Consider the following 13,921-nt stretch of genomic DNA (forward strand, 5'->3'; position numbering starts at 1 on the left):
ACCCAGAGGCCCAGAAAGAATTCTAGCTATGCCATCAGGCCAGTCTCTCTCCTAGGCTGCTTAGGTCTGCACACAAGCTCTGTCCACAACAGGCTGCTTCTAAGTAGCTCCAGCATACCCATAACCTCCAGCAATGATGGGTAGCATCTATAGACCAACACTTGCCCACAAACTCTGGCAAGTTTTGTGTATTATTATTATTGTTTGTGTTTTACCACCAGCAGGCTATGCATTCCTGTAGTAGCCACATTCTTTTCAACTATGTCTGAACCTAAGCCTTGTTGGGAGTGGGGGGCAGGGGGATGCCTTCCCCTAGCCCTTGGTTCCTTTATTGTCCACCACCCCTCACCCTGGAAGTAGTAGCTACTCTTTTGTACCTACTACTTCAGGACATTTTATATCCCTCTTTTATCCTTTTTACTGGTTAACAATTCTTTATATTCTACTTTCCCTGTTTAAACAACTAGTGTGGTTTCTGTCCCCCAAGTGAGTACCACCTGTCTCTGTGTCTGCGTTTGCCACCATACAGGCTTTGTACTTAGTCTATGACCTCTTTTTGGTGACTTTCTATTAATTATCCTTCTCAGATCTACAGCTCTGTGGCATACTCAAATGCATAACAACTTGCCAAATTTCCAGATCCAAGTCTGGCTGGATCTCACTTTGCATTTCTCACACTTTCATTGCTCAGCTTAATTCTTATACCCACTACTACTAGGGCTATTCCTGCTTCTGCTCCTGCCAGCAGTTTACTTATGGGACAACACTTTCCAGGCTGTGATGTACAATCACCAGCTTTCCATCTATTATCTCTTCCCTGTCGAAATGTTTGGTGAAATATTTTCCCAGATTCTGATATTAAAATATCACCTGGCCTTATTTTTGGTGTCTTTCTGGTTCAGTATTTTTCTGTCTTCACTGCTATCCAGTAAAAAGGTCTGCAGTAGGGGATGCTCCTAAAAGGTATTTTAAACTCAAAGATCTAAAATGTGATTATGTATTATACTACAAACATGGCTATAGTTTCCAAAGCATAGAACAAACAACCGCCATCCCCCCAAGTAACTCGTTCTTATAGAACATCAGATGTAGAATGAGAATTCAAAATAAGGATGACTGGGCTTCCCTGGTGGCGCAGTGGTTGGGAGTCCGCCTGCTCATGCAGGGGACACGGGTTTGTGCCCCGGTCCGGGAAGATCCCACATGCCGCAGAGCAGCTGGGCCCGTGAGCCATGGCCGCTGAGCCTGCGCGTCCAGAGCCTGTGCTCCGCAACAGGAGAGGCCACGACAGTGAGAGGCCCGTGTACCGCAAAAAAACAAAACAAAACAAAATAAGGATGACTGACTTATTCCTTTAAATAACTTTTCCTTGACTCATTTAAACAAAACTGACCATAATCAGAAAGAGAAAATTATATGCTATGGAAACTATAATCATGCAATAACTTTAAAAATTGTTTTATGAGATAGAGATACTTAACTAAAATAGATGTCTTAGACTTTATTAACTAAAATAACTGTCTTTAGACTTTAAGTAAAATATGAAATGTCTGCTACAAATTTATTATTATAAAATGAAAGCATTAATACTTAAAGACTAGTCAACAGTACAGATAGACATTGGGACCTTTCCAAATCAGGGAGTTTATTCAGGAAGTTATAGTAGAGAATAAAAGAGACCATTAACCGTATGTTTAGACAGTACTATAGCCAACATGAAATGTAAATCATAATTAGATGTAATGTTTGTTTAGCAATAGAAGATTTATGCACTATTCCCCTGCTAGTGAAAGATGGCAGGCTTTGTATTCTAGTTCAATAAAAGCTCAGATGATGTGTGTGCTCACACCTCAGCACAGAGAAATTATCCATGACACAAAGGAATGAAAGCTATAAATCTCAAATCACTGTTCATTTAGATTATAATCATCCAAGATTTTTAAATAGTAGGATACATGCTTATAAATATTTGTGAGGGCTGTATGAATTTTTTTGTAATTATTCATAATTATGAAGTGTCTAGCTATTCAGAAATTTAGATTTTTAACAGTGGTTCAAAGTAATCAAAATATTTCGATCGACTTCAGTCAACATAATGTTTATTCAATGATCAGTAAATATAATGGAATCAAACATACAAATGCTTAAAAATAACTTGGTCTACATTCTATCCTGATTTACATCCTGAACATTAAGCATCAGCTTCAATTTCAGGAGTTCCATTAGAGTTTGGCCACATCATAGGATTTTGTAGATAACATGGAACCCTCTTAAGTTTATGTACAACTTATTCATGAGTCAAGCGATGGGGCAGATGCTTGGATTTGAGGTTGAAAATGCAAAATGTCAGTCATAGAAACTTAAAATGTTGTTCATACTCATCAAAAATCTTTGGAACTCTTGAGAAATTTTTGTTTTGTTTCCAAAAATGTAGCTCTATGGACCTTCAAACTTAATATTGCTATTGGCAATAGAAAAATGAGCATCCTGTCCAGTTTTTAATTTAATCACATGTCTAACTGAAGTCATGTATCTGCACTTCCTTGAACAGTCACCAATACTCTTGTTTTCCTCTAGATCAGTGTATCTAGACGAATGTATTCAGATATTTTATCATATATGTAAGAATGGTTACAGAGTCTACATGTGTGCTGACTCAGTAGAAAGTAATAGTTTACATCTCTATAGGGTACTACCATGGAGTCTAACAGGCCACACTTGGTCATCATGTTCCAGTATTTCTCAGTCCAATCTGATCAACTGGAATGGCTCTCACTAACATCAAAAATGCCCTTATTTATTGCTCTTAAATTTAATGGACACAGTTCAGCCCTAATCTTACTTGACCTTTGTGTTGCACTAGGCACTAAAGAATATTCCTTCTTTTTAAACAGTCTTAGTTTTTAGAGCACTTACTGGTTTATCTCCTCTCTTTTAATCTGTTAAACTATAAAACTAAAAACAAAACACATACAGAAATAAAAACCAAGAAATAACTGTTTTCAAACATTGGATAACAGGAAGCGAAGGACTGTGATTTTTGAGAGAAGAAAAACAAATGAGTTAGAACATAAAGGCAGTCTAGTCTGCAACCCAAAGAGGGGAAACCCAAATAAAGCCCAAAACTATAGCTGAATTGAGAAACAGCGTAGAGTTTGGAGAAGCTGAGGCAATTAGAATTTATGGAAGACAAGTAGAATATGTGTCCCAAAAGAAGGAAGTTAGAAAATTCCAGAGATATGCAGAAGGGTTCCCTTGAGTCGTTGGCTAAGTACTGATCTGTGCATGCATGGAATGAAATTCTACATGGTTGGAGAAAAAATAATTGGAAAGCCTGAGGCTGAAAAATTCCTAGGGTCCACAGAAAGCTTGGAATAATTCATATTCCCAATAGCCAGAGTGAACAGATAGTAATGCACTGGGTAGTGTTCTCAATGTATTTAGCACCTTAGTAGTAGGGCTAAGTGATTCCTAGATTAAAGGATGCTCTGGACCTTTCCTAATAAAATTTAAAAGCAAGCATCAAAAGGATTCAAGTGATCGGTGAGTAACTAACCTGATAGCCAGGATAAAGTTCAACTCTCTTTAAAGGAATACAACAAAATCTAATGTGCAACAATGAAAAAATGTACAACATCTGGCATCCAAATAAAAATCACCAGTCATGCAAAGAAGCAGGAAAACATAGTTCATAACCAGGAAAAAAAATCAACCAGTAAGCATGATCTTGAAATAAAACAAATGATGGAATTAGCAAAAACTACCTTACAAAAACCAATATTTATAAATACTATAAATAAATATTCTCAAGGATAAATGAAAAATGTGAATATAAGGAGGAGAGAAATGAAAGATATAAAAAGATACAAAAGGAAATTTAAAGATGAAAGATACATATTTGAAATGAAACAAGACTAGCAACTGGATTAACAACAGATTAGATACTACAGAAGAAAAAAAAATCAGTGAATTTGAACACCTAACAATAGATACTAACAAAAATGAAGAATATAGAAAAAAGAAGAATGAAAGAATAAACAGAATTTCAGTGAGCTGTGGGAAAATATCACGTGGTCCAACACATACATAATGAGTTCCAGAAGGAGACAATGAGGATGAAAAACAAACAAACAAAATTTTAAAGATATAATGGCTGGAAAATTTACAACTTTAATGAAGTCTGGAATCCCACAGATTCAAGTCCAACTAACCTCCTGAGAAATGAATATAAAGTGACTACAAAAAGACAACATAATCAAATTGCCGAAAAACAGGATTTAGGATTATATACTCAGAAACAATAACTTTGAAAAATGAAGGAAAAGTAGAGACTTCTTGGTAACAAAAATTGAAAGAATCATTGTCAGCAGACCTGAAATACTAGAAATAATAATAATAATAGAAATTTGGATGTATCCAAAGGAATAAAGAGCACTGGAATTGATATTTATATAGAAAAACAGAAAATAAGTTTTTTCTCATTTTGAAAAAATAATTGATTATTTAAATCAAAATCATAAGATTATATTGTGGGATATATAATATATAGAAGTAAAATATATGACAACAATAGCATAAAGATAAGAAAGAAAATTAGAGGTTTACCCTTGCAAGTTTCTTATGTTAAATGTAAAGTGTTAAAACATTATTTTAAGGTACATTATGAAAAGTTAAAGATGTATATCCCTAGACAAAGACAAAAATATAAAATAAATAAGTAGAGCTAAGAAGTCAAAGTGAATATAAAATGTAATTATAAAAAATTACTCAGTCCAAAGTGAGGTAGAAAAAGAAGAAAAATGAAGGTAAGAGCAGATAGGGCAAATATAAAGCAAATAGCAAAATGTAGACTTAACCCATTCAGACTGATAATTGCATTAAGTGGAAATGATTTAAATACTTGAATTAAGAGGCGGAAGCATTAAGATAAACATTAAACTATTTTTAAAAAGAGATGGAATAAATGATAATGTTTAAAAATGTATACGACCACAAAAACACCAATCAGAAGAAAGACAGAATAGCTATATGAATATGATAAAAAGTACACTTCAGAACAAGGAACATTATCATGGATAAACAGGGATGCTTCATAATGATAAAGGCATCAACTTTTCAAAAAGATAGATTCATCTTAAACGAGCAGACACCTAATATCACTGCTACAAAATACATGAATCAAAACCCGAGAGAACTGAAAGAAGAAATAGATCACAGGTATAGCTCAACATCCTCAGGTATTGAGGAAACATGCAGACATAAAAATCATTAAAGATAATTGACTTTTATAGAAGATTTTATCCAACGGTGCCAGAACATAACACACCTTGTTTTCAAGGACACATGTTAATCAAAATGGATACGATTCTGAGACAAAAAACAAATCTCTATATATTCAAAAGGACTAAAAAATACAAATTACGTTTTCAGACCAATACAGAACTAGATGACAATAACAGAAAGAGATCTTGAAAACTCCCAAATATTTGCAAATTAAAGAACATACTTTTAAATAATCATTGGATTAAAAATAAAATAAGTAAGAATATTTTAAACAATGAAAATTGAGACACAACATATCAAAATGTATGGGATACAATTAAAGTAGTGCCTGGAAGGAAATTTATAATATGAATTGCTTATATTAGTAAAGAAGAAAGATCTCAAGTCAATAATCTAAGTTTTCACCTTAAGAAACATGAAACGCAAGGGCAAATTAACTTCAAAGTAAGAAAAAAAAAGGGATGTTAAAATAAACCTTTGAAAACATTCCTCCATTCAGTTCATTTAATATGTTATCAAATTTATTGTTTTAAGTTGTTCAGATTATTCCCATATTATTCTTTTAATGTCTATAGGATCTATAGTTATGTCCCCTTCTTTATTCATCATTTTATTTGTTTCTTCTCTCTTTTTTTCTTGATCAATCTTCTTAGAGTATTGTCAACTTTATTAAACTTTCCAAAGAATCAGTTTTGGGCTTCACTGACTTTTTTCTAGAGTATTTTTATTTTCTTTTTCATTGATTATGTAAACGCTTCAGAAATTATGTGATGGGAATACTTCCCAATCTATTTCATGAGGCTAGCAGTACCCCAATACCAAAACTGGAAAACAACACTACGAAAAATATAAACCAATATTCCTTATGAATGTAGATCCAAAAACCATTTACAAAATGCTAGCAAACATAACCTAAAATAATTCTAAAAGAATAATTCCCCATGATCAAGCAGGGTTTATCTGAGGATTACAAAGTTGGATCAACATTTGAAAATCAATCAATATGATTCACCATATTAAGAGCTTAAAAAGAAAAATCATATGATCATCTCAATAGCTGCAGAAATTCATTTGACAAAATTGAACACACATTCCTGATAAAAGTTCTTAGCAACCTAGGAACGTGAGAGACATCCTAAAACTGATAAAGAGCATCTGTAAGTAAAATATAGCTAACATCATTCTTAATTATGTTTTAATTATAAAAGACTGAATGCTTTCTACTTAACAGAAGGAATGAGGCAAAGATGTTTGCTCCAACTTATTCTAGTCAACAATTTACTGCAGTAGGTCAAGAAAATGAAATAAAACTTATATGGATTGGAGAGGAAGAAGTAAAATTCAATTTACAGATGACACTATTGTCTAGATAAAAAATCCTAATGAATCTACCAAAAAGCAAGTAAAACTAATAAGCTTAGGAAGATTGCAGTATAGAAGGTTAATGTATAAAAATAATTGTATTTTTCTGTTCTAGTAACAAACAATTGGAAACTGAAATGGAACAAATAATAGCATTTGCATCAAAAATATGAAATACAACAGTAAATTTAATAATGCACATGCAAGTCTTGCACACCAAAACCTATAAAACATTGTTGAGGAAAATGATAAAGACTTAACTAAATGGAAAGTTATGCCATGTTCATACACTGGAAGATCTGATGTTCTTAAAATGTCAATTTTTCCCAAATTGACCTGTAGATTTAACATAATCCCAATGAAATCTTAGCAGGCTTTTTAGAAAGAAATTGGCAAGCTGAGTTGTCAATTTATATGGAAATGCAAAGGATTCAATGTAACCAAATGGTATGGGAAATGATGAACAAGGTTGGAGAGCTTATACCACCTAATTTCATTCCTTGCTAGAAAGCTACAGTGATCAAGACAGTGTGCTGTCAGCATAAGGATAGACATAAATCAATGAAACAGAATAGAGTCCAGAAATGTGTGAACGTATATATGGTCAGTTTATTTTGACAAAGGAATCAAAGTAATTCAATGGGGAAAATAAGATAGCCTTTTCAACAATTGGTGTTGGAAAAATTGGACATCCAGAAAAAAAGTGAATTTTGACCTTTACACCGTATATAAAAATTAATATTGAAAATTGAACATGGACCCAAATTTAAGACATAAAACTGTAAAACTTCTTGACGAAAACACAGGAGAGATACTTTAGACCTTTAAGAAATATAAATTGACTTCCTAGATGGACCATAAAAAGCATGAACCATGAAAGAAAAAGATAATAAACTAATTTTTATAAAAATTAAAGATACTTAGAGGAATTGAAAAGCAAGTCATATACTAGGAGAAAACAGTTGCAGAACTAGATGTATTAAAGAGCTAGTATCCTGAATATATAAAGAACTCTTTCAACTTATTACTAAGTAAACAAACAACCCTAAATAAAAATAGGCAAAAGATTTAAATAGGCATCCAGAAGATATATACCTGACAAAAAACCAAAATTATTCCTAATATCATTGGACAAAAAAGAAAAGAAATGCAAATATATGAATACACACCCAATTGAATGCTTAAAATAAAAAAAAAGACTTAGAATCTTGAGTACGGGCAGGGATGTGGAGCATTCTTGTGAAGAGGAATGAAAATGTGTCTACACACTTGCTTTTGACATTTATACACTAATGGTCACAGCAAAATTATTCATAATAGGACCAAACTGGAAATGACCCAAGTCATGGCATATCATACAATGAAAAATTATTAAACAAGAAAAAAGAACTACTGATAAAATATAACAGATGGATGAATTACAAAAGCATTATACTAAGTAGAGAAGCCAAACTAAAAATAATCCCCCAAAACAAACAAAAAAACCCTCCAAACAACAACATGGAATATGACTATATTTATGTGGGTTTGTAGAAATGGCAAAACTACAGTGATAGAATGAAAAGAGTAGTTTCCTGGTGCTGACTGGGGGCGGGGGGCAGGGGAAGTAGACTGCAATGGAGCACAAGGGTTGGTTATACAACTGTAATCGTTGATCAAAACTCATCACTTTAAATAGGTGAATTGTATTTTATTTAATTAAAGTCTCACAAAAAGCTGACAAAAAACCCCGAACTCATCACTTTTCCTTTTTGAACTTGCATCTCCTCCTATAATCCCTCTAGCAGTAAATGATACGATCACCTGTTGCAAAGCAAAACCTGGCAGGCATCCCTATGCCTTCTCTTTCTTACCCCCTAAATACATGAGTTCAGCAGGCCATATCAGTCTAGGAGTTCTATAACTTAGCTTGCCGCCTAAATGTTAGTGGATAATTGGCTGGGGCCAAAACCTCTGTCAACTCTCACCAACGTTTCTGCAAAGGCCTTACAAGCAACCTTCTACCCTGAGGCTGTATAGATTTCTCTAAATCTGAGTCTGGTCATATCACTTTCTATGGTCCACTCATGAAAAAAAAAAATGGGTAGTTTTCTAAGCTAAAGGTTGTTTATATGACTCTTCAGAATCTTCTCACCTACTTCCTGAAAACTGACACCTAGGTATAAGTTGGGAGAAATTCTTTTAATTCATTCTTAATTTCCTTGTACTTTGCAGATATATTCATTGTGTGTAGGTATGAAGTTATAGATGTTTCCGGTTTTATTTTAGAATTTTTGGTTCTTTTTCCTCCTTTTTTTTGGTAAGTATCATGGATGAAGCTACATAAATGTATATTTACTTTATCATCTTTCCCACAAGATACTGATCAATACCTGCAAGCATGCTATAGTGATAGTTCTGTATTGTTTTGTAATATAATATTGACTTTTGAAATGCCAGACTACTGAGGTCTACCAAAATAGAAATCCTTAAAAGACATTATGAGATGAAATAAAACAATTCACTCACCTTACAACCAGTGGTAATGCTGTGGCCCCAGGTATTAGGTACACATTTAGAACATTTCTCTCCAATGGTATTGGGTGGGCAAATGCATCGACCAGTCTTTGGGTCACAATTATTACCCAGATGGGAACAGTCACAAGCTTCACAGGTGAAAGGATAAAAAAGAAAAAAATAATTTGATATAAAGTGTTTGTGTTGGTTTTTTTGCGATTTGTATCATCTTATTTGGTTAAAGATCCTTGAAAATGACTCACCTCATTCATCTTTTATATTATAGTACCGTGTATTTCAGAGGCGTTGTTCAATAAACATATACTGAATTTCATTTAATAATTTTAAAGGGTAAAACATTTTTGCTTTTCGATTAAGGAGAAAAAGAACCGATGTATCAGATTCCCTGTTAACTGTATTCCCTTATATCTAGATACTATCAAGGTTACAATTCTGTTTCTATATTTATTTTAAGCTCATAACTAATGTTTCTGTGCTGTATAGATTAATATTTCCTTCCTGTTGATGACTCAGATTTGCAATAAAAACAATAAGCTTACTTAATAAGTTTCCTAAATTCAGTATATCGTACATTTAATTAAAATGACATCATGATATTTCAGTTGTGCAAATATTTTTTAAATAGTTGAACTACAGAAATATATTTACATATAAAAATATTTTTTGAGTTTCATTTACCACCTGCATTATTTCTTTTCAATGGATTTTTCACTTTCCTAGCTATGACACTATATATGAAGAGTGCAAACATTCCTATCTATTGCACTTTCTCAAAGAATGCAAAAATAAGATCTGACGGAAAAAAAAAAGATTTGAGAAGATCTTCAAAGCCATTCAAGACAAGGAGTGCATGTCACTTATTAGCTATAGTTGACTCAGTTGCTGAGTATACCTTAGTGCAGCATTTCAAATCAAAAAAGTGAAAGAGAAAAATACCATCAAATACTCAGATTCAAATAGAAGACTAATGTTACGAGAAATCTTTAATTAGTTATATGATGATGAAATCTTTTAAAAAATACATTTAGTTTATTTGATTAAGTTCACTTTTCAAGGGATCACAATTATTATTGCTCACAGCATTCTATCCCGCTGTGAAAAATGTGTAGCACGACGCTTGACATAAATGTTAGCTGTTGTTTTTATTATTGTTGTTGTTGCTAATTTTAAGCCAAAGGATTTATTTTATATATACCCTTTATTAAGAAGAAAAATATTTTCACATTATGTTTAAACTTATGTGCTAAAGAATGTCTTGGGACAGTTACAATCTACTTGCAAGTAGAAATTCTCTAAGTAGTTCTTCAATGGAAGCACAACACTGAATAGGAAGACTTGAGTAATTAGCTAGTTTTCCCTACCAAAACAGAATGTTTATCACAATTGATAATACTAATAAACAAAAATGATGATGATGATGAACACTTACATAACACTTTTAGTGCCAGGCATTTCTCTGAATCTTTTATAGCCATTAACTCAACTAATTCTTACAAAACCCCAGTGAGGTAGATACTATTATTTTCCTGACTTAATAGATGAATTTTGCAGAGGGACAGTGAGGCCAGGTCACTCAGTCAAGGTCATATAACTAGTTGCTGGTGGAGTCACTAAACAAATCCAAGCTCTTTGGTGAGAGTCATGCTCTCAACCATAATGCTACCCTGCCTGTCCTGTGCTATATTTTTTTCTGTTCTGCTTCTCCAGGTTCGAACGCTACTAAGTTTGCATTTCTAAAATGTTATCACTGTTTCATAATTTAAAATAATTTTTTTGGTATTTATAATTTCTGGTAGTGGATATATTTGAATGTGTAGTATTTTTTCATCAATTCAGATTCAGTGAAAATGCTAGTGAGAGTTGTGTTTATAAAGAACAGAGTATATTTTAAAATGCAGCTCTATAAATTTTTTAGTATATACAGATATTGCCTTAGAGATCATACATAGATTCTTAGAGGATCTGTAATTATAATATTCAGAATAACTTATAATGGCTGAATTTATGATAAAACCTGTATACATCAGAAGTGGTTGAGAATATCTGAAAGGTATTGGCTTTTAAAAGAACTTTAAATATTATTCCTGCCACTTCTCACATAAATTTGCTACAGTAGTCAATAACAGTATCTTAAAATCTTGCCATGTATTTATTATGGTGCTGTGAGTGTAAGAGTACCATCAATGTTGCATCAGTGAGTTTAGTAAACAAGGGTAATATTCAACCTAGTGATTGTCGGAATAGGGGTCAATTCCAACTTAGTGGCATAAAATTAAGGCAAATGTTCAATCTTTACTTTCATCTGTAGTGTGCTAATTCCTATTTTCTTCATTCAGGATCTGTAGGAAGGCTGTGGCCGGACATAGGAGAACACTGCTTGAGGGAGCCATGGTTAAAAAACCTGGCTTGCAATTTCTCAGGAACTGACAAATATCTAGAGCCAATCTATTTCTCTCTCAGAACATCACAGTTTTCAAGGCACCTGGAAGTAGATGAAAACATTTTTTTTTTTGTACCAGAGAAAGATATTAACTTCCCTGATCCTTGTACCAATTTTGCAATAGGAAGAGTAAAAGTTGAACTGTATTAGCCTGCGAGTAATGTTTAAACTAAGGTAACATTGGCACCAGAAAAACTGAACATCTGACTTTCAAGCTGCAGTAGCCTTTGAGCGACTGGCTGAATAGAGGTCACAGAAGGGGAGGGAGACAGCAGAACTGGGATCTGCTGATGGATTTTTATTGCAAGCACAGTTATTTATAGGGCAGTGTTTCAAACTGCAATGTATTTCATCTAATTTATTTTAAAAAAATATATATGTTAGGTTAAATATTATTTGCATTTTATATCAATACTTGCTTGTTGTCAAAGTGTATTTCCCTTAACTTCTGGGAACCTTGTAGAACCAACTGTTACAAATGCTTAAACACCAAAAGCAGATAATGAATGCATGGAGCTTAGTCTCACTTACAGACCTGTGCATCCTCCTTCTTGAAAGTTGAAATAGCCGTGGGCACAGCGATCACATTTCTTTCCTGTTACTCCGGGCTGGCACCAACATTGACCACTCTCGTCGCAGTCAAATGATTTAGACCCAAAGGAATTGCAGTTGCAGGGAATACACCCCCTTGCTGATTGGAGGCCAAAGGTTTCAGGCTGGCATAGAAGAGGAAAGAGAAAAATTACATTTAAATCAATTAATTCACAATGGCACAAGATGCACGGTAAGATCAGGTGGGAAAAGAGGAGCCTGGGGTTATCCAGGTTCTTCAGTGATGTTATGACAACTGGGCTGTCATTTAATCTAATGGACCTTTTCTATAATGTCCAAGAGAAAAGTTCAATTACTTTGAAATTCTATCAAGATTATTGGAAGAATTAGGGCACTATTATTGTCTGTTATATTTTCACCAGCGTTTCCCTACACCTCTCAAGATTCTAATGGAAATGTGGAAATAAGCGAGGGTGGCATTTCTATTTAATTCAAAATTTTTCTTGTTTCATTCCTAATAATCTGAATTGATTATTTTCAGATCTTATTAAGTCCTTTTACTTGGTAAATATGTTTTCAATATTATTGGTCAGCAGCCTAAAGTTAAAATAAATCTTTTTTTCCCTCTTATATTTGATGTAATTTTTGTCGTATATCCATAAATACTTCTAATCATCACTACAGGGCTCACATTATAAATATAACTCTTAGGTTATGCCTATACTGACAAAATAAGTGGTTTGACTGATATCTCGTTTGTTGGGTTTCATTCTAACGATCAAAACTGATTTGTGAGATCACATATCAAAGCACCAGATTAGGTTGAAAAAGGGAAACTTTCATCCTCTGATGAGTGATTCATATGCATATCTCTTATCTATTTATAACAAATAACCTTCCATGGTCAAGCATTACTAGCTTTGGCTGACTTTCTGGAAATACATGTTATCAGACCTAGAGTGACTATGTTAGAAAATGCTGATGGATTAAAAATCACTCCTACCAGAAAAATGAAAAGCACATATCCTACTTAAAGTATGTCAGGGCTGTCTTTTAAACAGAAGTTTGTCATATTATTATGATATTTTTATCTGGAAACTTAGTCTCAGTAATTACTTCTTTGTAAAACTAATTCCTATTTTGGAAAATTAGACTTAATAATTACTTCTTGGAAAAAATAAATCTTGCTATTTAATGTGAGCCACCCAAAGAGAAATGAAGAAGACTCATTAGGTATTTTTGCCATTCTTGTTAACAATATTAAAAATAAGTCCTAGAAAACAAAATCACACTGAAAATTAGTTTCTTAAAATGACTGTTGCTAAGAATAATTTTGTTTTTTAAATCTAAAATGGGTTACGTTTGATAATCATTTTAATCTTTATATTTCCTGCTGACTTTATTTTTATTTCTAGTTCTATTTCAGCTTTCACTATATAATTAAAGACGGAAGTGTGCATCACTTCTAACAAATGACCTAACACTTGATTTTGAAGTTAAATTAAGTTATAAGAAAAAATGAAAACATACAGTATTTTTATTCATAAAAAGCAATTCAATGTATCCTTCTAATACGTAATCAGAAATTAAGAAAATGGTTAAAGTACAAGCATGCCCATTACAATATTATTTATCATAGTGAGTAACTGTAGAGGCACTTAAATGTTCAATATTAGAGAAAAAGTTGAATAAATTAAATTGTGATACATTCATGTCATGAAATATATGCAATCATTAAAATCCTGTTTTGAAGCAGTTTTAATGATA

At 32.9% G+C, this 13,921-nt stretch overlaps 1 protein-coding gene across 1 annotated transcript in view; it reads right to left on the bottom strand.

Annotated features, from left to right (window-relative positions):
- The window catches only part of LAMA2 (laminin subunit alpha 2), a 607,678-nt gene that overhangs the window by 195,769 nt on the left and 397,988 nt on the right, over positions 1 to 13,921 (bottom strand). Inside the window, exons 21-22 of the mRNA XM_049695645.1 lie at positions 12,138 to 12,318; positions 9,154 to 9,290 (exon numbers count right to left, since the gene is read on the bottom strand). Of these exons, the coding sequence (XP_049551602.1) occupies positions 9,154 to 9,290; positions 12,138 to 12,318 (318 nt within the window). The remainder of the gene's footprint in view (positions 1 to 9,153; positions 9,291 to 12,137; positions 12,319 to 13,921) is intronic.

This window comes from Orcinus orca, chromosome 12, assembly GCF_937001465.1.
Source record: "Orcinus orca chromosome 12, mOrcOrc1.1, whole genome shotgun sequence".
NCBI classification, from domain to species: Eukaryota; Metazoa; Chordata; class Mammalia; order Artiodactyla; family Delphinidae; genus Orcinus; species Orcinus orca.